The 25,397-nt window shown below is 39.7% G+C and overlaps 1 protein-coding gene across 15 annotated transcripts in view; it reads right to left on the reverse strand.

Annotated features, from left to right (window-relative positions):
• COL25A1 (collagen type XXV alpha 1 chain) overlaps positions 1 to 22,011 on the reverse strand; it is a 463,262-nt gene extending 441,251 nt beyond the window's left edge. For 14 of the 15 annotated variants that reach the window (XM_032333117.1, XM_032333109.1, XM_032333114.1 and 11 more), the window contains exons 1-2: positions 20,786 to 21,850; positions 19,631 to 19,700 (exon numbers count right to left, since the gene is read on the reverse strand). In XM_032333117.1, coding sequence (XP_032189008.1) covers positions 19,631 to 19,700; positions 20,786 to 21,082 — 367 coding nt within the window. In that variant the 5' untranslated portion in view covers positions 21,083 to 21,850. Of the gene's footprint in view, positions 1 to 19,630; positions 19,701 to 20,785; positions 21,851 to 21,900 lie in introns of those variants that run through there. The other variant, XM_032333107.1, reaches the window with a different exon arrangement.
• Positions 22,012 to 25,397: the final 3,386 nt, after the last annotated feature.

Genomic DNA, 25,397 nt, shown 5'->3' on the forward strand with positions numbered 1-25,397 from the left:
AGTTTTGAAACTTTCCAAACAGCTTCTCTTTATTTCACCCTTCTAGGTCAACCCACAGAACAATTTGCTCTGAGCCATATTATTTTTTCTAAAAGGAAAAAAGTGTTCTATGACCAACCAAGTTTAGAAAACATGACACATTATATTCCCCATTTTGGAGATTCACAATATAAAAATCCTACAGTGATTAAAACGGCTTTTATTTGTTTAACCCAGTATGTTTCTAGTTTGTCTTGAAAACTTTCTTCCTCAGAAAATGTCTTAACATGAGAAAGAAATGGTGTTCTCAGGAGCACAGCTGGACAAACTACAATACACCAAAGACCCCTGAGTGGATTAATCACTGGTAGAGAGACAATTCCAAAAGTACTCAGAAATAGATTTCACCAAAAGTGAAAGACTACTAGAAAGTGACTGGACTCTTTATGAACTTCCTCATGTTCAGACATTTCAGCACAGAAACAAGAAATGCTGCTAGTCAGCTCATCAAATTCCTAAATCATATTAAGCTAAGAGGAGTTGGAAACTTATTTTTAAAAATAATTATCCCAACAAATCCTGATAAGGCTGGAGCTGGAGTTTAGTAGGAAAATTTAGTGAAAATATGTTTATTTTTTATGTTTAAAGTCTTGATTTGCCTTCCTCTTCTAAAAACAAGCAAAAAAAAAAGACCTGTACTGTAAGGGCCTATTCAGCCAGAGCGGCCCCACCCCGGTTGAACTGCCATTTTGTTGTAAAACTTAAACTGACTCTGCCCACCCCCACCCCCAGGGGAACTTAGTTAAAAACAAGTCCCGGAAACCAGCTCCAGGTAACAAAGCCCATATACAAGGGTGGGTCAGGCCAGGTGGAGACATCCGATCAGTGGGGGTGCATACTGTCTCCTAGCTACCAAGGAGTATGGGCCCCGCCCTTTGGGTACCTTTTGGGTACCAATTCTGAACTAGGTGATAGACTGGTTCAAATGTCTACTACGGTAAATTGTAATTCAACTGTTCACCTAGCATGACTGTGCAGCTTTCTCTGTGTGTTACAATTTCATTGGCCACCTGTGTACGGTCAGGCCCAACCACATGGCCTTTGCTCTATAAAAGTTAGTCTGGAAAGCAGGGAAGGGATGTCCTCTCTGGAAGTGGTGGCCCCAACCAGTCTGTTTGACGGCGGTCTGAGTCTTGATGCTTGGTACAAAATAAAGCTTTGTTTGACTTTCACTTTGTATCAGTCTCGCTCCTTTAATCATGGACCCATTATTGGGGTACCCATTTTGGGGGAAACCCAACATGTACAATAAAAGGAAGACAGGCTTTAACACCAGCATACATAAAAAATAACTCAGGTTTTCTCAATATTAAACTCAAGTGTTGGTAAATACGATAATGGGACGAGCAAGAAAATTTCTGCAACTTTTAGGATGCATGAGTTAGCATTATAGTATCTAGAACTCAGGAAATTTTCTTTCCTCCCCGTCTCTGGTATTTACCAGTCAAAAGATTATCGGAGCTCTTATTCAAACCATTATTCAACACTTTAAGAATGAAGTAGACAAAATGGAACACCTGAATGATTCCAAAATATAAAAGCATCAGTAGGAAATACAGTAAATGACTTTAAGCATTTGAAGAGTTGTCGTGGGACAGAGGTAATCATTTATTTTTTAGGATATAAGGTGAGGACGGTGATGGCGTACAAAAGCAAATGGTGGACGCACGGGAGGAGATAAATTTCAACCTAACAAAAAGATAACGCTTTTCAACAAGCCTGTCTGAAGACTGAGTGGTTTATTCAAAAGATGCTCATATACTTAAAAAACATTTAGCCAGACTATCACTGAGAGAATTCAAGTATCGAACCAATGTAGGTCTAGCTAGCCTTTAAAGACCCTCCCAACACTGAATACTATCAGAGACACCACTACCATTTGGAGATGTTACTAAAAACAACACAGTGAGAGACTGCGGACTCTGAGAAACAAACTGAGGATTTTGGAGGGGAGGAGGATGAGCGGTTGGGTGAGCCTGGTGGTGGGTATTAAGGAGGGCATGTATTGCATGGAGCACTGGGTGTGGTGCATAAACAACGAATTTTGGAACACTGAAAAAAAAATTAATTTAATTTAATTTAAAAATAAAAACACACATTCCTGAACTTCATAAAATCTATCTATGAAAGACCCACAGCAAATATCATCCTCAATGGGAAAAACCTTACAGCCTTCCTGTTGAGATCAGGGACACGACAAGGATGCCTACTCTAACCACTCTTGTTCAACATAGTATTAGAAGTCCTAGCAACAGCAATCAGACAACAAAGAGAAATAAAAGGTATCCAAATTGGTAATGAAGAAGTCAAACTCTCTCTCTTTGCAGATGACATGATTCTTTATATGGAAAACCAAAGACTCTACCCCCAAACTAATAGAACTCATACAACAATTCAGCAACGCAGCAGGATACAAAGTCAATGTACAGAAATCAGTGGCTTTCTTATACACTAATAATAAAAAAACAGAAAAGGAAATTAAAGAATCGATTCCATTTATTATAGCACCAAGAACCATAAGATACCTGGGAATAAATCTAACCAAAGAGGTAAAGGATCTGTACTCGAGGAACTACAGAACACTCATGAAAGAAATTGAAGAAGACACAAAAGGATGGAAGACCATTCCATGCTCTTGGATCGGAAGAATAAACATTGTTCAAATGTCTATACTGCCTAGAGCAATCTATACTTTTAATGCCATTCCAATCAAAATTCCACTGGTATTCTTCAAAGAGCTGGAGCAAATAATCCAAAAATTTGTATGGAATCAGAATAGACCCCGAATAGCTAAGGAAATGTTGAAAAACAAAAATAAAATGGGGAGCATCACGTTACCTGATTTCAAGCTTTACTACAAAGCTGTGATCACCAAGACAGCATGGTACTGGCATAAAAACAGACACATAGACCAGTAGAACAGAGTAGAGAGCCTAGATATGGACCCTCAATTCTATGGGCAAATAATCTTCAACAAAACAGGAAAAAATATACAGTGGAAAAAAGACAGTCTCTTCAATAAATGGTGCTGGGAAAACTGAGCAGCTATATGTAGAAGAATGAAACTCGACCATTCTCTTACACCGTACACAAAGATAAACTCAAAATTGATAAAAGACCTCAATGTGAGACAGGAATCCATCAGAATCCTAGAGGAGAACATAGGCAGTAATCTCTTCTATATCAGCCACAGCAACTTCTTTCAAGATATGTCTCCAAAGGCAAAGGAAACAAAAGCCCAAATAAACTTTTGGGACTTCATCAAAATCAAAAGCTTCTGCACAGCAAAGGAAACAGTCAAGAAAACAAAGAGGCAACCCACGGAATGGGAGAAGATATTTGCAAATGACAGTAAAGACAAAAGGTTGATATCCAGGATCTATAAAGAACTCCTCAAACTCAACACACACAAAACAGATAATCATATCAAAAAATAGGCAGAAGATATGAACAAACACTTCTCCAATGAAGACATACAAATGGCTATCAGACACATGAAAAATGTTCATCATCAGTAGCCATCAGGGAGATTCAAATTAAAACCACATTGAGATATCACCTTACACCAGTTAGAATGGCCAAAATTACCAAGACAGGAAACAACATGTGTTGGAGGAGATGTGGAGAAAGGGGAACCCTCTTCACTGTTGGTAGGAATGCAAGTTGGTGCACTCTTTGGAGAACAGTGTGGAGATTCCTCAAGAAATTAAAAATAGAACTTCCCTATGACCCTGCCATTGCACTACTGGGTATTTACCCCAAAGATACAGATGTAGTGAAAAGAAGGGCCATCTGTACCCCAATGTTTATAGCAGCAATGGCCATGGTCGCCAAACTGTGGAAAGAACCAAGATGCCCTTCAACGGACGAATGGATAAGGAAGATGTGGTGCATATACACTATAGAGTATTATGTCTCCATCAGAAAGGACGAATACCCAACTTTTGTAGCAACATGGATGGGACTGGAAGAGATTATGCTGAGTGAAATAAGTCAAGCAGAGAGAGTCAATTATCATATGGTTTCACTTATTTGTGGAGCATAACAAATAGCATGGAGGACATGGGGAGATAGAGAGGAGAAGGGAGTTGGGGAAAATTGGAAGGGGAAGTGAACCATGAGAGACTATGGACTCTGAAAAACAATCTGAGGGTTTTGAAGGGGCGAGGGGTGGGAGGTCGGGGTACCAGTGGTGGGTATTATAGAGGGCATGGATTGCATGGAGCACTGGGTGTGGTACAAAAATAATGAATACTGTTATGCTGAAAATAAATTTTTTAAAAAAGATAACATTTTAAAAAATAAAATAAAATAAAAATAAAAACAATACACTCTATATGGAAACAGGACAATCAAAGCCAGTGGGTGCTAGAAGTTGAGTCAGGAGAGCTAATTGTTCAGTTGTCAGAATTTTGCAAGCCCACTGTTAAACACAGTCATTAGTATAATTTTAATTACATGAACTTACAATAAAATAAATTGTATTAAAGCAAAGTTAATAAACACTCAAACTTCTCACTTCCTAAGGTCACTTCGTTAACTTGAAAGCAACCTTGGTAGGATATTTACACCCCGAAAATCTACAATTGCTACAAATCAGGACTTTCTCTGAGAGCAGTTGTTAAAGATTTGTCATCAGCACACCACAACAATAATACATTTAGTCAACAAGTATCTATTACATTCCCACAAATACAATTTGAGGTTGTGCAGGAAGAAATCTGCACTGGAGAAGAGGAAATAAGAAGCAGCATCTGAACATGAAAAAGTGATCTGCTTTCTCATTGAATAATAAATTGTGGTCCATTAGTACAATAGATTACTCTACAGACTTTAAAAACAATGATGTAAATCAATCTGCGTAGGAAACATCAGCAACAAAAAACACTAGACTCCTCTGCAAAGAATGAGGTACCGTGTGCCATTTTTAATTCAAATGTTTGCATTTCTTGGCCTATGCTTTACTTTGATAATAACAACTATGGTGTAATCAAACACAAAGAAAGGGGTCAACCTTAAACAATACCTTGACCAGAGGGCAACAAATAAGCAGCAGCAGAAAGACAACAGAGGAAAGCAGGCTTGACAAAGGTAGCAAAAGCAGAGATAAATTCTGAAGCCTGGAGAGCACTGCATTGAATGCCTCCTGCTGAGGGAAAGCAATATATCCTGAAAGATCTGATCACCCTCCATTTCCTGTTCTTCTAGGGGAGCCCATAGCTATTGCTATTCTTGCCTTCCTATTCCGGGAATATCTTTAAAAGAAAGGTTCTCAACTGGGGGTGACCCCTAGAGGACATTTGGTAATGTTGGAGAGGTCTCTGGTTGTAGAAACAGTACAAGTGGCATCTAACGTGTAAAAGGACAAGGATGCTGGTAAACCTCCTACAATGCACAGAACAGCCTCCCACAAGAACAGGGGAGCCAGGGGAGCTGTCCGTTAAGCATCTGCCTTTGGCTCAGGTTATGATCTCAGAGTCCTGGGACTGAACCCCAGGTTCTGCTCCCTGATCAGGGGAGCATCTGCTTCTTCTCCCTCTCTCCTGCCCCTACCCCCTGCTCATGCACACGCATGCTCTCTAAACATCTGGTGCTCCCTAATAAGTAAATAAAATCTTAAAATAAAAATATTATCCAGCCCAAAATGTCAATAGTGACAAAGCTAACAATCCCTGTACCACTATTGCTTAAGGCCACCTGAATGCATCTCTATTTTTTATAACCCAAGGGAGTCTAACCAAGATCCAGAGATTCTATCTTCACTAGAAAACATGATCATAGAATCTGAACTGATGTTCAAGAGAGCCTGTAAGTCTTCTTAAAAATAACTGCCATGAAAGGTAGCCTGGGGAGGGGTTAAAAATGTTGCCCTTGACCTAACAACTGACAGAGATCATTTTTCTTCATAAAAACCACCTAACTGAAGTGCCATCAGCATTTCTGCAAAGTTTAATATTCATTAAAGAACATTCTCAATTTTCTTAGAAGAAAGTAAAATAAATTCAAATACCATCTTCTCTAATAACATGTTGCTATTTTTGAAATTGTGAAAGTAAATGAACTGGAATTATGAGCCCAAATAACAATTATCATTGTAATTTTAAATCCATTAAAATGAGATACAGTTGGCTACAAGATCTACTTAAATAGCTCTTCCTTCTCTTTCAATCTTCAGCCTGCATCTCTGATACCATAATTCCTCCACCAGAGCTTTGCAGCCTACAATTTCTTTAAATAATAAGGTACACCGCACAGGGTATAGCCCATAGTAAATGACTTTATCATTTAATACTTAATCATAAGTACTTTATCATTTAAGTGAACAAAAAGACTTTCAAAAGACTAATATAGAGGCACCTGGGTGGCTCAGTGGGTTAGGCCGCTGCCTTCGGCTGGGGTCATGATCTCGGGGTTCCGGGATCGAGTCCCGCATCAGGCTCTCTGCTCAGCAGGGAGCCTGCTTCCTCCTCTCTCTCTCTCTGCCTGCCTCTCTGCCTACTTGTGATCTCTCTCTGTCAAATAAATAAATAAAATCTTTAAAAAAAAAAAAAAAGAAATTCTGTTTTAAAAAAAAAATAAAAACTAATATAACCATGATCCTTTCACCTTTGTCAGAGTTGACCAGAGTTAGGTAATACCGTAAATCAGTTACCACCCACAATATGTACTTTTCAGAGACTAATATCTAAAATATTTAAGATTTATAATTAACTCTCTCCCCTACCTAGTAATACGAGAACTTCAGATAAAAAGCTGCTTCTGCACGAAGATAAGTATCACTCTACAAAAAACGACCAATAACCATGTGATCTCAATGTATCCCCACCCATCTCTGGCTGCCATTCTAAAAGACTCTTTCTAGAATGTGTAGGAAGGGCCATTAATCTAGCATCAGCTATTCTTCTGACAAAATCTCAGTGAGCTGAGCCAAAAAGTGTTTAGCTACTGAAACAGGTGGGAGCAGAGAAAAGCATCCATGCCCGGCCGCTGAGGCTGAGCTGTTTTGGGTGCTGGCAGATAAAGTAAACGTGTGAGCTGGTATATGCAGAAGCAGTGGGAGATCAAACAAGGCAGGGGCCAGCAGGACAAGGAACTGGCAAAGCAAATATAGCTTAGAGTATGGACTAAAGACCAGTCGTTTGAAGCAGCAGCACATGAATATGAGAGGAGTGCCCAAGGAAAAGCCAAACTACTCCGTATTTGAAGAGGGAGGCAAAATGGCCGAAATAACAGCACAAAATCCCCACAGTAACCACATGCTCACAGCGGATAAGCCTATATAAATAATATAATTGCCTGGATACAGTATCCCAAAGCACAAAGATAAGGTCGGCAACTCATTCTTTAACATTAATGAAACTACTCCCTGACACTGAAATACAAGAAGCTGAGTCTTCCAAAGTGGTCTATTACCGTAAACAAATATTCAGTGTTAGGTATTTAAAGTCCACTTCTGCAACTCATGCCAGTCCTTCAGGCCTAGGAATCAGCACAATTCTCATGGGGCTACTGCATACAGTATGTAAAGCTACAGTGAAAGGAACTGTCCTTTGAATAATGAATTTTAGCAACACTAAGAAAATTAAGTACCATATAACCCATAAGATAACAACAGGGAGAGAGACAGGTTAATAAACAACCATTACTATACTGAAGAGTGTAAAAAAAAAAATTTTTTTTTCTTTGCTTACTTAAAGAATTTTTTTCCTGTAAAGTTGCTTTAGTAGAGGGAAATATGTGTGTCAGTGGAAAATTGTGCATTGTCTAGAACATGCCCTTCCCACTTATCTAATTCTGATTCTTTGGGAGCTATTTAAAATTGTAAGCTGTAGGAGTGCCTGGGTGGCTGAGTTGTTAAGTTTCTGCCTTCAGCTCAGGTCATGATCCCAGGGTCCTGGGACCAAACCCCACATTGGGCTCCCTACCTCTCCCACTCTTACTCCCCCTGCTTGTGTTCTCTCTCTCACTATCTCTCTCTCTCTCAAATAAATAAATAAAATCTTGAAAAAAATAAAATAAAATCATAAGTTGTAGATAACCTAATAGCAAAGCAAAATAACTCTTGTCATAGACATGCAAATTCTTTATGACTAAATACCACTGACATCCTTCCCTCACTTTGGAAAAAGTCTGGTTTTGCTTCCATTTGCACATCAATTTCAATATTCTAGAACTATAAATGTGACTGGTTTTAAATTCTCCTTTGAACTAATTAAAAGGTACTTATCAGTTAAAAGTTAAAAGTAACTTATCAATTACTTCTTTAATGATTTAAGTAAAATCTTTAACACATGTTTATTTTATATCTGTATGAAAGTCGTGATTTTACCTTATTGGAAATTACCTTTAGCAGTAATTTTTGAGCAAACAATTAGTTCCTTTTGAAAATTCGGGAGAAGTATTGCCCTTTACCCATTCATTATTTCCTCAGTTATGCTGCTGGATTTCATCATAATAGCTCTTGCCCAGGAAAGGCATAGAGGTTTTGAGACCCAAGGGTAATAATGTCCCTGATGGAACAAATTGGAGGTAGTCCATAAACTAATCAGTGTCACCAATGGAATGGGGACAAAATAGAGCTTTTGTTCATGTTAGAGAAGGCAAGGGAGAAAGGGAACACAGAAAGAAGAGCAGTCGGACTCCTCGACTCAGTTAGGAATATGGAAGATCCTCTGTGTTTGTAGTTTCATAGATACATAGTTACCTCCCAAAGGCAATTCTGTCTATTCTGTTTGCCAACCACAGATCACATCAGGGAAATGCCTGTTCATTGAGACCCTGACAGAGCGTCATGGTGTGTTTGCTAAGTTTGCTCTTGGTTTTCAGGAATTCAATGAACATTATTCTTCCCAAAACATCCTGTAATTGTGAAAGCTATGTGAATGTTCAAAACACCACTGGCACAGTTAAAAGTGGAAATTTGTAACAAACTGAAAATGATAAAAAAAAAATGATGAATGATGCATAATACAAGGGTAAGTGTGACTGATTAGAAAATCCCTTTACCTGGGTTTCCTTCTTGAGGACTGTTACTAGAAGCAAAGGTTTTCTGCTCAAACACGTGAAAGGCTTAAAAGAATAAAACACATTCTGAGTCTAATGTGTTATGGGCTTACACATAGAAAACAGGAAGTATACCTCAGACCTCCCAATTCAAGGATGGTTTTGGCATAAAAATAAATCAATTACTTTTTTAATGCTGTAAAAATGGTAACATAAATTTTACCAACTCATAGCATTCCCCATATAGAACTTGACTGTAGAACCAAGCCAATATCAGGAAACTATCCTCAGAAGAAGCTGAAATTTAGAGCGTTAAATAACTTTGCACAGAAGGAAACTATATACAAGAACATAAAAGCCCTCGTTTCTTTATGGATGTACTTTCTCAGTGCTAGCGTTTTTCCTTTATTAAACATTTCCAGATGCATAACATATATAGTAGTACTAAGCCACCACTGTCAGTCTCGCTTTTTAAACTTCTGGGAAGTTGTCAGCATAACTGTAGGACTTGGGAAGTAAATGTAGACCATAGAGTTTGTTCAGTTAATCTCTTTTTTCCAGGGATGCCTCGGTGGCTCAGTTGGTTAAGCAGTTGCCTTCGGCTCAGGTCATGATCCCAGCGTCCTGGGATCGAGTCCCGCATCGGGCTCCTTGCTCACCGGGGAGCCTGCTTCTCCCTCTGTTTCTGTCTGCCTTGTGCCTGTGCTCGCTCTCTCTCCCTCTCTCTCTGACAAATAAATAAAATCTTTAAAAACAAAAAACCTCTTTTTTCCAGCTTATGATAGCTTTGGTTGGTATATATGATCTCTCCAACCTTTAGTACCTAGTCAGCCTTCCTATCTTTGCTGCTTTACTGAAATGGTCCTCTCTTAGAAGCCAAAGTAACTAGAGTTAAGTTTAAAAAAGAAAAGTAATTTTTCTCCTCCAAGACTTCCCAGAAGTCCATAGGTAGAGATTATGTATTAAAGAGAAAATAAATCACTCACCAAAGCTCAATCACTTGTGCGGTGGCTGCGCCATTCTATTATCTGTCCAATAAGACAACTGAGGAAGGTGTTACACTTGGCCAAACTACTGTCCACAAGTAGCTACTCAAATGGTAAACAGCATTACTGATGACAGTGGACATTCATTTCAATGGAAGGTAGAACATTGCCTTTCAAATTACCTTTTGCAGACTTGTTACAGTATGATTGTAGCCAGATTTACACTTTCTCTGTGAAATATACTGTATATATATCATTCACTGTTGGATAAAATATTGTTGTTCATTCCTAAACTTTTTTCTTTTATTATTTAAACATAAATGCCCAATTCATATATTCTCATTGTACTGCAAATTTCAATCTTAACACATAAACATTATCAGTTTAACACACAAAAATCAAATCAAGTAAAAAAATCTCAAAGATCTTAGAAGCATCTTTCATAACAACTCTCTCACAATATACAACTTGAGGGATAGTTATTTTTCATATACCACTGTATAAACTAAGTATTAACCATCAATTAAAAAAGCAACTGCTTTATATGTATTGTAAAAGGCAATAGATTGCCATAGCTTGGTGATAAGGCCGGATATTAATATCTAGAATTAAAGAATAAAAACACAAAGAAAGAAATTTGAAAAAGCACAGAAAATTTATAAATAAACAAGAATAATATTGTGACTTGAAGACTTAGAAAAATGAGTGAATTTAAGAGAAATAATGAGGTGGGATACTGATTTTTCTAGTCACACAGTGCCCCTCCCCAGCTTTCCAGTACTCCTACCATTATTACACCCCCTTGCTGAACCCCTACAATCCAGGAAAGAGACAATATTACATTTTTTAATAGTCATTTCTAGATTCTATTCATTTTTCTTTAATTTATTTATTTGACAAGTAGGCAGAGAGCCAGGCAGGGGCAGGGGAGATTCTATCCACTTTTAATATACAACTTTGCCTCTATCATTCCCAGTAATGTTTCCAGGTACAGAATTTTTGAGACTAGTTCTATGTTAACAAGTGTGTGGTCTCCTTAGACATGGGAGCTGAGAGATCACACCGGGGATTGGACTCCCAGTGATTTTCTATCAGTATTCTATGGAGTCCTAAGGTTCTTTGGATATAGCTCAGGGGCTACCATGGGTGAGGGGGCTGGGAGGCAGAAAGAAAGAACATGTAGGGTGTTGGCCTCTGTCCCCTCAGACCTCTGAGGTAAATCAGTATAGCGAACATTGAATCTGATTTTATTTACTGAGTTTCCTCATAAGATTAAACAGTTCAGCCTCTTTAAGAAATGTTGGAAAACCCCTGAACTACTTTATTTGATCTCTGAGATTTGTATTAGCTTTAATACATTATGGCTCACAAAACCCTCAGAGAAAATGTTAAAAAGCCATGGGGATAAGAATATTAGGATATGCAAAGAGATAAACCACAATAAAAGATCTCCATTATATCAACTTTTATAGAGTAACTTCTGTAGCGAACTCTACAATAAGCCCTAGAGGTACACAGATACAAACCAGAACCCTGACCATGGAGATCAAAAATGACATTGGTAGATACGGACTCCCAACCCACTCCCTCAGGAAGTAGAATACAATATACCATGAGACCACTTAGCAGTTAAGGTCAGGATCTGCCCACAAGAGTTGCCTGATCTTTGACCCACTTCACTCATCTGAATCCCCAACCAGACTGATAACTCTCCCCAGAAAGGCAGTTATTTAAGAAGCGTGTTTCCATTATAGCTTCATCTGCTCAGACCTTGAGCTTTAATTCTTTCAGTAAAAAATGATTTTTAGTTTTCCAAAGTTCACTTACCCCTAGAGTTTGCCAGCAATTCTGGTGTGACTTTAGGGTCAAAAAGTCATTTTTGGGGTGCTTTGTGGAAAAGTTTTACCTTATGATCATATCATGTAAGATATGATCTATATAATGCTCTACATAATGCTGGCTGGATTCTAGAGTCCCTAAGACACAAATTGGAGTTTCATAACTCCTAGAAGGGTTATACAAACAACTTACCTTTGACAGCTGCCACAACTGACTGAAGATACAGGAATGCTGGGAAAGAACTGTATCAGTTTTCCAGGCTAGATATTTTATTCCAGCATCTTAAGGATCAAAAATAAGAACACAATTCTGGACCTGTAACAGACTTGAAGGAGGAACTCCTAAGAGATTTTTTTTCTCCCATTAACTGTTACAAGAAGCCAAACAGAATGCTGGAGACAGAGCTATAAGGGAGAATTCTTCTGACTCCCTTTACATTATAATAAGAACTCTAAAAGACCAGGCTTGTTAAAAATGAAGGTAAAGCAATATGATTCCAAGAGATTATGGGATATATTCTTTCCTTTCCTCCTCCTCTTTTCCTCCTCTTACATGTGAACTTTTGCTAAAGAAAGAAAAAACAGACTCTACCCTCGCCACAGCCAGGCTACTTCCAGTGACATATATTCTGATTCTCATTATTACCATAATGTGCAAACTAGAGCTGGCCACAATTCATCCGATTTATTCAGCCACTTAGCTTAAATGTGAAAATTGTATGTAAATATGTGCTGACCACATTTCAAATATAAGAATAAAAACGTTTGTATATATAACCCAGGAGCCCAGAGTTTCTAAAATCTAAATTACTAATATCCAAATGAACAGACACAGTTTTTGGCATTCCTGGCAATCAGACTAAGCAATCAGGCTAAGGAATACAATATGAGAAAAATAAGGAACACATTTCAACTATCATATGGTAACTGAAGTTGAAATGGACACAACAGATGAAATGATGTCAAAATCATGATAGTGATTCCAAATGATTCTTGATTCTTAGAAATTACAAAAGATGGGCACAAATCCTCAACTGGTATATTCAATTATATTTAGTTCCTTTATTCTAGCTATTGGAATACTGGCCTTAAGTTCCTATCTGTGAATTAATCTACTAAAGAGCCAAACTTTTGACTAATACAAGTGTGGAATTTACTAGATTGTTCTAAATATCTTAAAGCTCATAGGATAGTCTAGTGTTCAAATATAGATGGAAGAAATTACTTGCTTCCTCCATTAATCTTTTCCATTGCAAACAAGTCAAGAAATCAGCTAGGAATTTAACCAGGAAGGAACGGACAGAAGTCCCACTGTTCAGCTCAGTTCCTCCTCCTTGTGGTCACAGAGGGAAGGTGCCTGCCATCTGGTGGCATTTCTTAAAGAAAGCCTATCTTTAAATGACTAACAGAACAGTCCTTTAAAAGAATGTATGGTAACAATGGAAAGTGCTCGATTTTCATTTGTAAGCAATTCCACTTACTTCTGCTTCCCACTCTCCTGCAGTCCTCCTTTTTAAAAGTCAATTTAAAATATTTTTAAACTGTGATAGTGCTGAACACATTCCCAAATGAAACAATGATACATACCTAAGAATTTAATATGCAGGTATGCCATAGTCACTGTTACCACACCTTGATGGGGAAGGGAATGTGTTAACTATTATGATTCATTAAACCATGGCATGGAACTTCACCCATATTGGCAAATCAGGGAGTGTGGAGATGCTTCTGTGTTTAGCTGTCACATACAGGGCTACAGCCGAAAGCCCAGACCAACTCATGCATTGTTTTCTCATTCTCAGCTTCCATCAAATCACCAAATAATGCATATAAAGTGGCTGGACAGAATAAAACCACTTTTTCTTAATAGGTTTTGGATGGTTTCCTCTCAAGATAACAAAGATTGATGTTCTTTTGATGAGTGTCTAGTGAGGTACCCCCGAAGCAGGAAACACCCCCCCCCCCCAACGTAAAACAGTCCTCATTTATCTGGCATGTTTCCCCACCAGCTCTCCATTTGCCTAATTTTGTCTATGAGAGGATGCCCTCCTTCATTCCTTCATTCCTTGTTTTGACATTCAAATAGTGTTTTTTAAAATACCACACAGTTAATTTTGCAGTTAGAAACCAGTCCGAAAGTGTAAAATGTTATGATGCCCCAGTAAGGCTACTTCTACCTACACATTCATCAAATGAGCTGGAAAGAACTGACCTCTATTTAGAATGTATACCCTTTCCTTAAGTAGCTCCCAGTTCATGGAAAAACAGAATTACCCAGGTAAGTCAGAGAAAAGAAGATCTCAAGAATTTGCTTTTTAGTAACTTTGAGACAAGAGAAAACAGAAGAGAAACTAAGAAGCAAGAACATTGCTTCAAGAGGCAATTTGTCGCTGGTCCTTTGGGTGACAGGGCATTTTGCCAGCTGTCATTACTGGACCCACTGAAAGTGTTACACCCAAACTGTTGTCCTCATTAGGACAGAAGCCATTCAGCATGAATGCTCTGAGCTGCTTCGAGGTCCCACTGTATTGTCTGGCCTCACCAAAGGAGAGGAGAGCCTGCTATTCTCATTTAAATAGCATGTATAGCATTTTAATTTGCTTTCTTTCTGCAAACCATTTCTGACTATTCTTTACCTTGCATAATTGAATATCTACATATTATTATGCCCTTTACGTGATGCACTCTTTCCATTCATTGTGCAGCTGGTTAGGAAAAATGTACCGCATAAGTGAAAAACCATGTTAGTGGAAAATACACGTTTTACATGATAAAGAAAATTTCTGCTGGCAAGGTAATATAAAGGTCTTCTCCTATGATGGGAAAAGGGTGCACAACCTTAAAGCTACAATTAGTATTTGTTTCTACAAAAAAATGGGGGAGATGCCATGAAGCCAGCCACTGGAGGTTGCATCACTCACATACATGAATCAGATACTCTTACTTGCCTACATTTATGCTTCTTTTGGACACGATCATTTTCACAGACTTGCAGGGTGTATGGGGACCTCAAAAATTATGTACTGTGTCTTTATTATCTCTAGTCACACTCCCCACACAGAGGACTGCTGTGCTCCATTTCCTCATTGTCAGTGAACGGAGAGGAACCAGGTCCAAGAACACTGCTCAGGACCACCAGGCAGGAAGTTCTGACTGTTATTCAACCCAAATCTTACTGTTTTCAGGGAAAAAATGTAGAAGAATAAATCACCATCCTATTTACCACAAGTCTTGATAAACTGAAGTCCCTTTTTTGCTTCAGTTGGAGATCAGTGTAGGTAAGTCTGGTTTCAGTGCACCTTCATCTGACCATAAGTTCTCAGAAAGCCAAAAGCCAGGGGAGGTTATGCAAAGCAGCTTTTTTCCATTGCTAGAGCTTTTATTTGTAATCAAAAGCCAGACTTTCTTATATTGTGATTTCTCCTACTGTGAATTTCTCCACCCACCTACCCCTCGCCCCAGAAAAGAACAGAACAAAAAAGTCCTTAGTAGTTACAACATGAAAGAAATCGTGGGCATGTGCTCCAAAGAACACAGTCCTTTTTCTTAGTCACACTTGTCATGACTGTACATTCAGGTCATTTAAAAATAAATGTCTGCCTGTCATCCTCATTGAACTGTAAGCTCCATGAGGGCAGACCCCAAGTGTGTCTGGTTCATCAGCATATTTCCAGTACCTCGTGTACCATTTGGCATACAGCAGACTCTTTATACCTAGAGAACCAACAAATGCACTTGAAAATCATTCTAGTCCACACTCCTATTTGGGGGCTATGAAATAGAGTCTATAAAAGTCATTCTTAGAAATGACTTGCCCAAGATTGTATAACATGTTAATGACAAAGCCAGGATTATAACTGGATTCTTTATTACCCATCCACATTCTCTGTCCATTACGATACAGAGGTTCTTATATCTAATATCCTGGGCAAACAACACTACTAACGAGTAGAGTACAGAAATATGTCTGATCTAAACATCTTTTGGTTGGCTGCCTGGCTTCCAGTGTTCTCTACCAGTTGGAACACAGAGACCCTCCTATAAATATGCCTGGTTTATACATACTTGTAGGACTCCAAGAACAAAACCCAAACAAGATTCTATAGCCATAGCAAACAGCCAATTTATTCTCTCCTATGAGTGTCAAGTTTTACAGAGGCTAAGACACAGATGCCAGCTGAATTTCTATGGTTCAGCTACTACTAACTCAAATGTTATGCTAAGCAGAGCTTCACTTCATATGGTTTTTTAAATTTTATTTCAGGGTTTCTTTAAAGCAGAGATTCAAAAAATAGAGTTTACCCTGAGCACATGAAAAAAGTAAATGTAAATGTTCAGGGAGCAACGAAGGTGATTTAAAATTAGATTATGGCAATGGATGCCCAACTCCATAAATTTATTTTTAAAATTAAAAAATTAAAAAAAAAATTTTTTTTTAATTCAGACACTTAAAATGGATAAATATAAATTATACTTTAATAAAGCTGTTAAAAAATAAGTGTGAAAATGAGTCAGACAGTTGAAGCACTTCTTTTAGAAAACATTTGGTATCAAAATGGTAAAGACATAACCTCATACTCTTTTAAGAGCAAATTCTATCTACTTCCATCATGGTTTACTTACAAGGCCAAAAGTTTTTCCTTCAAATTTGGTAAGAATAATTTAGTAGATTAACACAAAAATGTGCAAAGAACCAGTCTCCATTGATGTAGCACTAAGAGATACTGACTCATTTGATTATCTGCATGAATACATCTACAGATATATTTGCTTAATTAAGAATAGTATTCTCATCCAAAACCTGCCATTAACTAGCCATTGGGTTTTGGGCAAGCTATATACATTTCCAGGGCTCAGATTTTCCACCTATATCATGTGCCCCCATGGACCAGGTTAGAGTTATGTAGTATACAATATACTAAAAAGAATAATAACTGCTATCATCTAATGAATAACCACAAAGAAGCCACATTTTAGGTAAATTATCAATCTCTGAGGAAGGTAGTATAAGCCACTTTTTTGCAGGTGAGGTACCTAGAACATGACAAGTTTGACCACAACCCCATGGTTATTTAGTGATAGACCCAGGATTCCAACCCTGCTAGCTACGAAACCTACATTCATTCTCTGTGGTTCATTAGACTTTGTGCTTTTGATTTTGTCAGATGTGGGCATGAATCCTGACCCTCCATTAACTATGCTAAGTCAGTCACCCTCTCTGAGTCCAGATTCTCCAGCTGTAAATCGGAGATTACTAATACTGAACTCTGAAGCAAAGAGTAAATGGGAAGAGTCAATGAGTCCTTCCCCTACAATTATAAACCATCCAAGAAGAGTCTTTCCCATCCCTCTCCCACAAAATTTCCTTCCTATGTTAAAAAAAAAGGGGGGGGGAGTATAAATTCTAAGACTTCCTTATAGCCTACCTGGATAGACCTCTCTGGGACTGAGTTCTATTGAGAGCAATTAAAGTGAACACAAACAACACAGCACTAGAACTTTGCTATCAGTCCTTGGCTCTGTGGTGGAGACTGTCAACAAGAGTGTCAACTTCAAGGGGTGGGCATCTGTCCACAGGAACTGAGCTGAGGTCACAGACTTGTCTCACTCTGCCCTACAAACAGATGTCTGGGTGACAACTCTTAGTCACTGCAAACCAGGGTTAAAGCCAAACCAGGTGGGAAACTCTGTATCTCCTTTCTAATCCGCTTGGCCAGGCCTTTCATTCCCTAAGACAATACCTCACTGACCATAATTTAAAATAACTAGTTTTCCCCCAGCGTACTATTTTTAACATAATGCCTTTATTTTGATGATGCCTAATTATTCCACAAGCAGAAAAAAGTATATCTATGGTAGTGATTTGTTTAGCAGGAAACCTGTTGGATTTTGCAGTTTGGAATTCACACCTTCAAACGGTTACCTTGCAAGTAACCTGGTGAAAACTGATGTAATGTGGAGCTCTAGTGGTGGCAAGAAAGTAAAGCAGCCATTAGTGAGGGCCAAAAAAAAGCGGAGGAAATCACCATTTATCATTTATTTATGTTATTATGGCAAAATCACCACTTATTATTAAACTAATATGTTAAGAAGAAAAGCATTCAAAATGATATTCCAAGATAATATAAGGTAAACTCTAACTGTAATGGTTTCCCTCCAGATTACAAATTAAACCTCAATAACTTAATCAAACATCATGAAGCAGATTTAACCACAAAAAACAACTCAGTGCTGTGGTTGTCACTTTCCTGCTTTTTACCAATTTCACTAAGAATCCTATTAATTAAACACTAGGAATTTTTCACATAGCTAACAAGAATACTGTATACAGAAAATTCTGGACTCTAAGTGGTATGATCAGTGAAGTACTGTACCAACTGTCTTGGGAATTTAAATAATCCCTAGAGGCTGATGAGGTTGTTGGAAGTTAATTCCTGCACTAGAAAAGTGCCTTCCTTGAATTTCTAACTTCTGAGGTCTTTCCCAACTCAAAACAACCAAGAATGAAACCTACAATGTCCAACATTAACTCTTTGTTTTCTTGTTATCTAATATATATGTCTTCTCAATTGAAAGGGCTTCCTTAAAAAATAATAATAATAATACAGCTCCATTATGGTCAACAAGGTAGCAGAACATAAATAATAAAATTTTTATACTATACAACCAGGAGTTGACATTTGAAACGTCTAAACATGGTGCCTGGTTTAGCTGTGTCAAGATAAGTTATTATGAGAAAAAAAAAAAAAAAAAACCTCAGAATATGAAAAAAATACAGGATCTAGCCTTTCTGATTATAAGTATCTAAGGTATCATGTTCCTGAACACTAAAGAAAATGTAACAGACTCATTTTTCTATAAGTGATGATGGAAAAAATGAAAATACTCATAAATGCATTAGTGACATTTATCTGAAATAAAAATCTCAAGACTCATAGGAGATTTTCATGGCTTCTATCAGTTCAATCCACTAGATGTTTTTCAGTAGATACATTCATTGGCTCCTAAACTGTCAGATCTACAGTTGACTGACTACCAAGCCTCAGAGGTCTGTGAATGTAGATTTAATGATTACACCACGGTTTTTATTCATTGATATCTCTCTTCTTCATCTTTCTCTTAATATGCTGTCATTAGTCCAGTTCCCTAATGCTACATAGAAAAATGAAAAGATATAACGGCCTTTTCTGAGACGTCATCAAGAACACAATTGTTTGAAATGAGAAGCTCAAGATAAAGAACTAATTTCCTTTTAGTCCTCATCATTAGCTATAGGGTAGAAGAGAGAACATTTCTGATAGAAAAGAATAAATGCAGGTGTGGAAGTTAAGGTAATTTACTAACATAACCGTATGTCAAAGGGAACAAATGGAAATCTGTACCAATGCAATATTGGCCACCAGGGAATTCAGAATCTAACATGTTCTGCAGTCCTTCTCACCACAGACATGAAAACTGAATAAAAAGGAAGAATATTTTTCAATCTGTGAGTCCAAGAACTTTGTCCTTGCATGCCATCTTGCCTGTATTTTCCGTGGTGATTATCTCCCCTACTTCCCCATAACAGGCCTCGGTATGCTGCTTCAAATAATATTTGGGGCTTTATTTGCCATTCTTTTGACTGAGACATGCTGATTTTATTAAAGTCAGTTGTGCCTGCATTCTTTCTTTACTATTATTACAGGTAGACTTGACAGATACCGGACTTCGGTTTTAAAAATGCTCTGCTAGGGAGGAAACCTTGTGAAATAAGTTCCATTTTACCTGCTGGGCAGTTGCACTCTGAAGGTGCTTCTCTTGCAATTCTTATTTTAGCCATATGTTCATAGGATTTCTGTAGGAAAAGAAGAGGTATTATCATCAGTAGCATGGTAGAGAAATGGATTCTTCAGAAACTCTCTGGCCATATGCTTGATTTACCAGCATTTGAGAGCCTGCATAACTAACATTTACATATGTACTTGGACTTTAGTCAAAAGGTAACAGTACCCAAGCCCTAAAAAAAGAAATGACTACTGACACTGTATCAAGACTGCTGGACTTGTACAATTTCTTCCTCCATTCCTCAACTACCACCGCCCTCCTCTTTCTCCCTTAGCTCAAGCATATGCAGTCAATGCAAAAACCCAGCTTTAACACTCTGTAGTTTTAGGTAAGCTATGGGCTTTAAAACAGCCACTATCTTATACATGAAGGTCAACTGCTTATCACACTGCACAGCAACCACTGCCAAAAAGCCTCTCTGTTGGAAGAGCAAGTTTCAGAAAACCCCCTCACTCTAGTCTAATGCTGCCCCTGGTTGTGATAAATGTAACCTAGATTCCTTTCAACTCTCAACTGTAATGGCTCTACACGCATTAACATCCCTACCATTGTATTCTTCATAAAAAAAAAAAAATGAAGCTGCATTTTTTTTTCTTTTTAAATACTGAATACGAAAACATTTCATGTGGGAAATAACCTAAAAACTACATATAGGACTATTTCACTTTTAAAAGTGATTACCATTTGTGTATTAATAACACCTATGGCACTAACCTTCTTATAACATATGAAGGACATAACCCATGTTATCTCTGGAAGGAATATTCTCCACAAGATTGGCAGAGATTCTTATGTCACTCTAGAAAACTAAAAAGAGATAAAATGCCACCCTGCCATTCTGGGCACCCTTCCCTTCTCTTTCAGTCCTTCCTATTTGCTCAGCATGCAAACATTAAGAGTGAAGGAAGATGATAGAGACACAGAGGGTGATATCAAAGGATGTGCATATACAAATATATGCTACAGGGAGCATAGATGGTCGCCTAGCGTATGCACACCCAGCCACACCAAGTATGCATACAGTAAGGGTAGAGGCCGGTCCTGTACACGCGTGCAAGGTATTATCCACGTGCAAAATACCCCAGCCTTTCACACCTGAGCCAGAAGTTGCTCCACTTTCTCTTGCACCATTGCTTTGAGCTGATCCAGGCCATCGGGAAGCAGATGGATGGAAGGGTCCCCTTTTGAAGATTCGAGAGCAGCGATCCTCGCCTGGAGGTCGTTGGTTTTCACCCCCAGGTACAGACAAGACATCACGGCCACCACCGACAGAAGGGCCGACAGGGCGGTGCAGGGGGGCACGGTCCAGGCACAACGCTGCCTGGAGGGGCTCGGGTCCTCGGAGCCTAGCTCCCGACCCCCACCTTTCCCTGCATGCTTCTTCACCAGCATCGTTGAGGGATCAGCTGCCTCGGCTTCGCCTCCCACTCTCTACCACTTCCAAGAATCTTGAAAGGGAAGAAGGACGATTTCTCCAAAGTTCAGTCTGGGTGGCTGCACAACTAGTTGGCGGAGATCGGGCGCGGAGATGGAGCTCCGCTTTCCTCAGCGCCGACACCAGCAGACGTGGACCATCCTCTCCGCTTTCTTGAAGAGCACCCTCAGTCCGAGGACTGGTGGCAAAAAGGTAAAAACCGGAATGAAACCCTCCCGGCTGGCCCTCCTGGCCCCTCAGAGGACGGACACCTCGGAAGGGGTCCTCGAGAACGGCCGCCCAGGGTCCAAGGGACTGCGCGAGAGGCGCAGCGAGGGGCCGCCGCTCGCCCTAGCCACCGAGCCCCCGACCTGTTGCGTCTCCGTTAGTTTGCCTTATTTCTACCTATTCAGTGCTTTTCCGCACGCCGACCTGTTTGCCACCTAGATTCAGCTCCAGGCAGAAAGGCTGAGAGAGACCTCGAGAGCGCCGCGCAAAAGGGATGGCTAAGGGCGGGGGAAGACAGGAAAACGAAATAACCTAAGGACTGCAAATTCGAGTGGCGAGGCTCGAGTCGCGGCTGCCCGAAGTATCTCCGCAGCCTCGCGTGTGCGAGCCTTAAATACCCTTCGGGATGCTCGTGTGTGAGTGTGTGTGAGTGCGCGCGCGCTCCGAGCGCGACGTTCCTCCCCCGACCCCCTCCCGGCGCCCTGCCTCCGGCCCCCGGCTCCCGCGGCACTGCGCCCCCCTTCCCAAGCCCTGGCAGAAGCCCGCCTCATTAGCATAATGTATTCACCTTCGCCCTGCCCGCGGGCTCCGCCGGAGACCCTCCAAGGGGACGGAGAGCTCGGGAGGGAGCTGAGCGGGAGGTCTTCATTAGCATAATACATGCAAATAGAGGAAGCGGCCGCCGTGATTGGAGGGGAGCCTGGCGGCCCCTCCCCCTCCACGGAGTAACTTCAGCGTCCCCTAAGGCCACATTTCCCGCCTGGGCCGGGGGCCGAAGCGGGGTCTACTGTGGGGAAGGCGGTAACCCTGGTTTATCCTGACGCGGCCCAGGGCCCCTTCTTTATCCCTGTTAAATATGGAGAAATGGCCTCCGGGAGGGAAGAAGCGAAGCAGAAAGCTCTAGCTCTGTACATCTTCACTCAAAAGCAGCGGGGGGAGCTGTTGCGATTTCGCTCCGGTGCAACCTTTCCCCCTCTCCTCCCTCACTTCCCCACATGCCCCGAGGCGAAGTGTCTGACTGACTCCTGAGGTAAATGTCCCCACTTCCCTCCTCTTCCCAAAGCCGCGCTGTAGAGTCTCCGACTAGGGGAAGTTTTCTCTCCCCTCCCCCAGTTTCCTCCTGTCTTGATGGGGCTGAGTCTCCTCCCCGCTCGGTGTTCTAGTCTGGACTAGGGTGCTAATGCTTTTTCCTGATTCCCCGTTTTGTGGGATTGAAAAAAGGAGCGTGGAGGTACACACATTTCTCAGGATTTAGGAAAGGACTGAAGAATGAGGTCAATTTTTCCTCTTACCTGACTCTCCGCCCTCTGGATCAAATTTCAAGTTCTCTAAAGGGATTTTCGAAAGTAGGTAATAAGTAGCATTTTATATCTAATTAATTGGGGGCGGGGGGGGAATTCTCATCTTTTACTCCAAAAAAGTCTCTTCTTATCTCCTCCTCCCCACGGGAAATACTATATATTTTTCTTATCCTTCTTAATCAAGCTAATGTCAGGTCGATGCTCATTAATGTGAACAAGGAAATACTGCGCGTAGCTCGTCTTTCACGGACGTAGAGAATACTGCTAGGTATGAAGCGGGCTAAAGATGTTTCAGCTTTTGTTGATGGAAATACAGAAACGAAAAAGGAGTAGGGGAGGAAACAGACACAACATCGAAGGAAAACGGTGAATGGTGTTGTAAAAGCAAAAGCCAAAATTCCTTACAGTTGTATGACACAGTAGTCTGAAAGGGTGGTCCCAGACTGACAACATCATCAACTGAGAGCTTATGCAAAATTCAAATTCTGGGACCCCTCCCTACACCTACTAAATCAGAAACCATGAGTACTGATGATTCAAAAACAGATCTGTGTTATAAGGAGTCCTCCTAATGATTCTGATGCAAACTTAAGCTTGAGAACCACTGGGGTAACACTTTACAAAATAGTTTCAAATAATTTTCTCATTTGAACCTCATAACCCTGTGATACCAGTAAGGAATTATTGGCCCCATTTTATAGATAAGGAAACAATTTTCAAGTCACATTTAATTGTGATTAAACATGTTTCCGAGTAATAGCACCCAAGGACTAGGTACAAATTTTTTTAATTTAATCTTTTTTAATTTAATTTAATTTAATTTTTAATTTAATCTTTTTTTAATTTAATCTTTCGATTTTCCAATTACCTCTCTAACTATTTCTTGGTCTCCTTTGTGGGTGTTTCCTCTGCCTGTTTTCTAAATGTTGGTGCTCTTAGATCCTTATCTTGTGCCATCTTCTAACTTTGTACACAATCTCTGGTGGTGCTCTCAATTCATCCATAAACTGATGAGTAATCAATACATATTGTAAGCCCAAACCCCCTTCTCAAGCTCAGACCTTTATAGCCAACTGCCTGTTTGCTAATTCTATCTGGATATCTCATAAGCAATTCACTTTAACCTGAATCTTACCTCCAACCCCTACTTTTTCCTTTGTTTCCCACCTCACTAAATGGAGTTGCCATCGATGCAGTGTCCCCAAGCCAAAATACCACCAATAACCCTTGACTTCTGCCTTGCCCTCCTCTCCTCATCTACTTTAATTCCTTCAATACTTTCTATTGTCCTTAGGATGGAAATAATATACCTTACAAATCACCACCTGGTGCCTGTCATCTCACCTTCCTCACAGCTCATCTTCCCCCTCACACTCTCCATGCCAGCTTCTCTAATGGAAGTATGGAGATAGAGAATGAAGAACTTTCTTTGGGGTGAGTCACTGGTCTTTTGAAATTTCAGTGGAAAGGCTATTTTCTGTGTTGACTGATGTTGACAGTAGGTCACACATTTAATTTGGATGATGCAGTGTTCTTATATCATGCTTTATGGAAACTGGCCATGAGAAGGTCCATTAACAGCTCTTTCAACCTCTCAGAATGGTCAGATCTTAGAAGAGAGAGTTGGAATTTTGTGGATTTGGGATCTTTAATCAGAGGATTAATTTCGCTCTATTTCTTTGGTGGGCACAATACAATAAAGAAATGTACTTTAGCACTAATATTTCAAAACCCAGTAGATTTTCTGCATCAAGCCCAGAGAAGGCATGGATCAAGAAAGCTCTGGGGATCTAAACCCATATTGTTCTATAGATTCGTCAGAGCCCAGTTGTTGTTTTGGTTCCTATGTGGGAAAGGAATCAAAAAGTAAAAATAGCACTAAAAATGATACAGTCCAGCTGACTCTGATTTGCCTGAGACTCGTATCAGTAGTAAGAAAAGGCAAGCAGCTGGTTGCAGAATAGGTATGTGATTGGAAGAATAGGAAACCCCTAAAGATGTCCACATCCTATCCCCCAAAACCTGTAAATGGGGAATGTTTGGATTTGCAGATGTGATTAAATTAAGAATCTTGAGATTGGAGGGGACAGGTGCCTGGGTGACTCAGTCGGTTAAACAACTGCCTTTGGCTCATGATCATAATCCCAGGGTCCTTGAATCTTGAGATGGGGAGATTTTCTTCTACCATGTGGGTGGCCCAGTGTAACCACCAGGGTCCTGATAGGGAAGAGAGTCTCACAGAGAGAGATGTGACCATAGAAGCAGAGGTCAGAGTGATACGAATACTAGTTTCAAAGATGGAAGCAAAAGAATATGGCAGTCCCTAGAAGCTGAAAAAGTAAAGGAATGGATTTTCCCCTAGAACCTCCCGGAATATAGCCTTCCTAACCCTTTGATTTTAGAACTTCTGACCACTAGAACTATAATTAATATGTTTGTGTTTTTCAAAACCCTGAGTATGTTACAACAGCCGTAGGACACTAGTAGAATCTTAATCACAAGAAATCAGTCTTCATCTGCTACAGCATCATAAGCACTGTTAAAACCACTATAATGCCCTGTAACTCAAGCAGACCCTGTAGTAACTGTCCCTGTCTCTCAAATGTTTATGCATTCCTATTTTACTGACATGCCCACTGGGAAAGAATTGGAGATATATGCCTTTTCCTATAACATGTAAAATTAGGATGCCCTCTACTGAAGCATTTTAAACAAAATACAATATGTTCTATTTCTTTGATGCCTCCCATTGGTGCAACTCAAA

The sequence above is a fragment of the Mustela erminea genome, chromosome 2, assembly GCF_009829155.1.
Source record: "Mustela erminea isolate mMusErm1 chromosome 2, mMusErm1.Pri, whole genome shotgun sequence".
Lineage (NCBI taxonomy): Eukaryota > Metazoa > Chordata > Mammalia > Carnivora > Mustelidae > Mustela > Mustela erminea.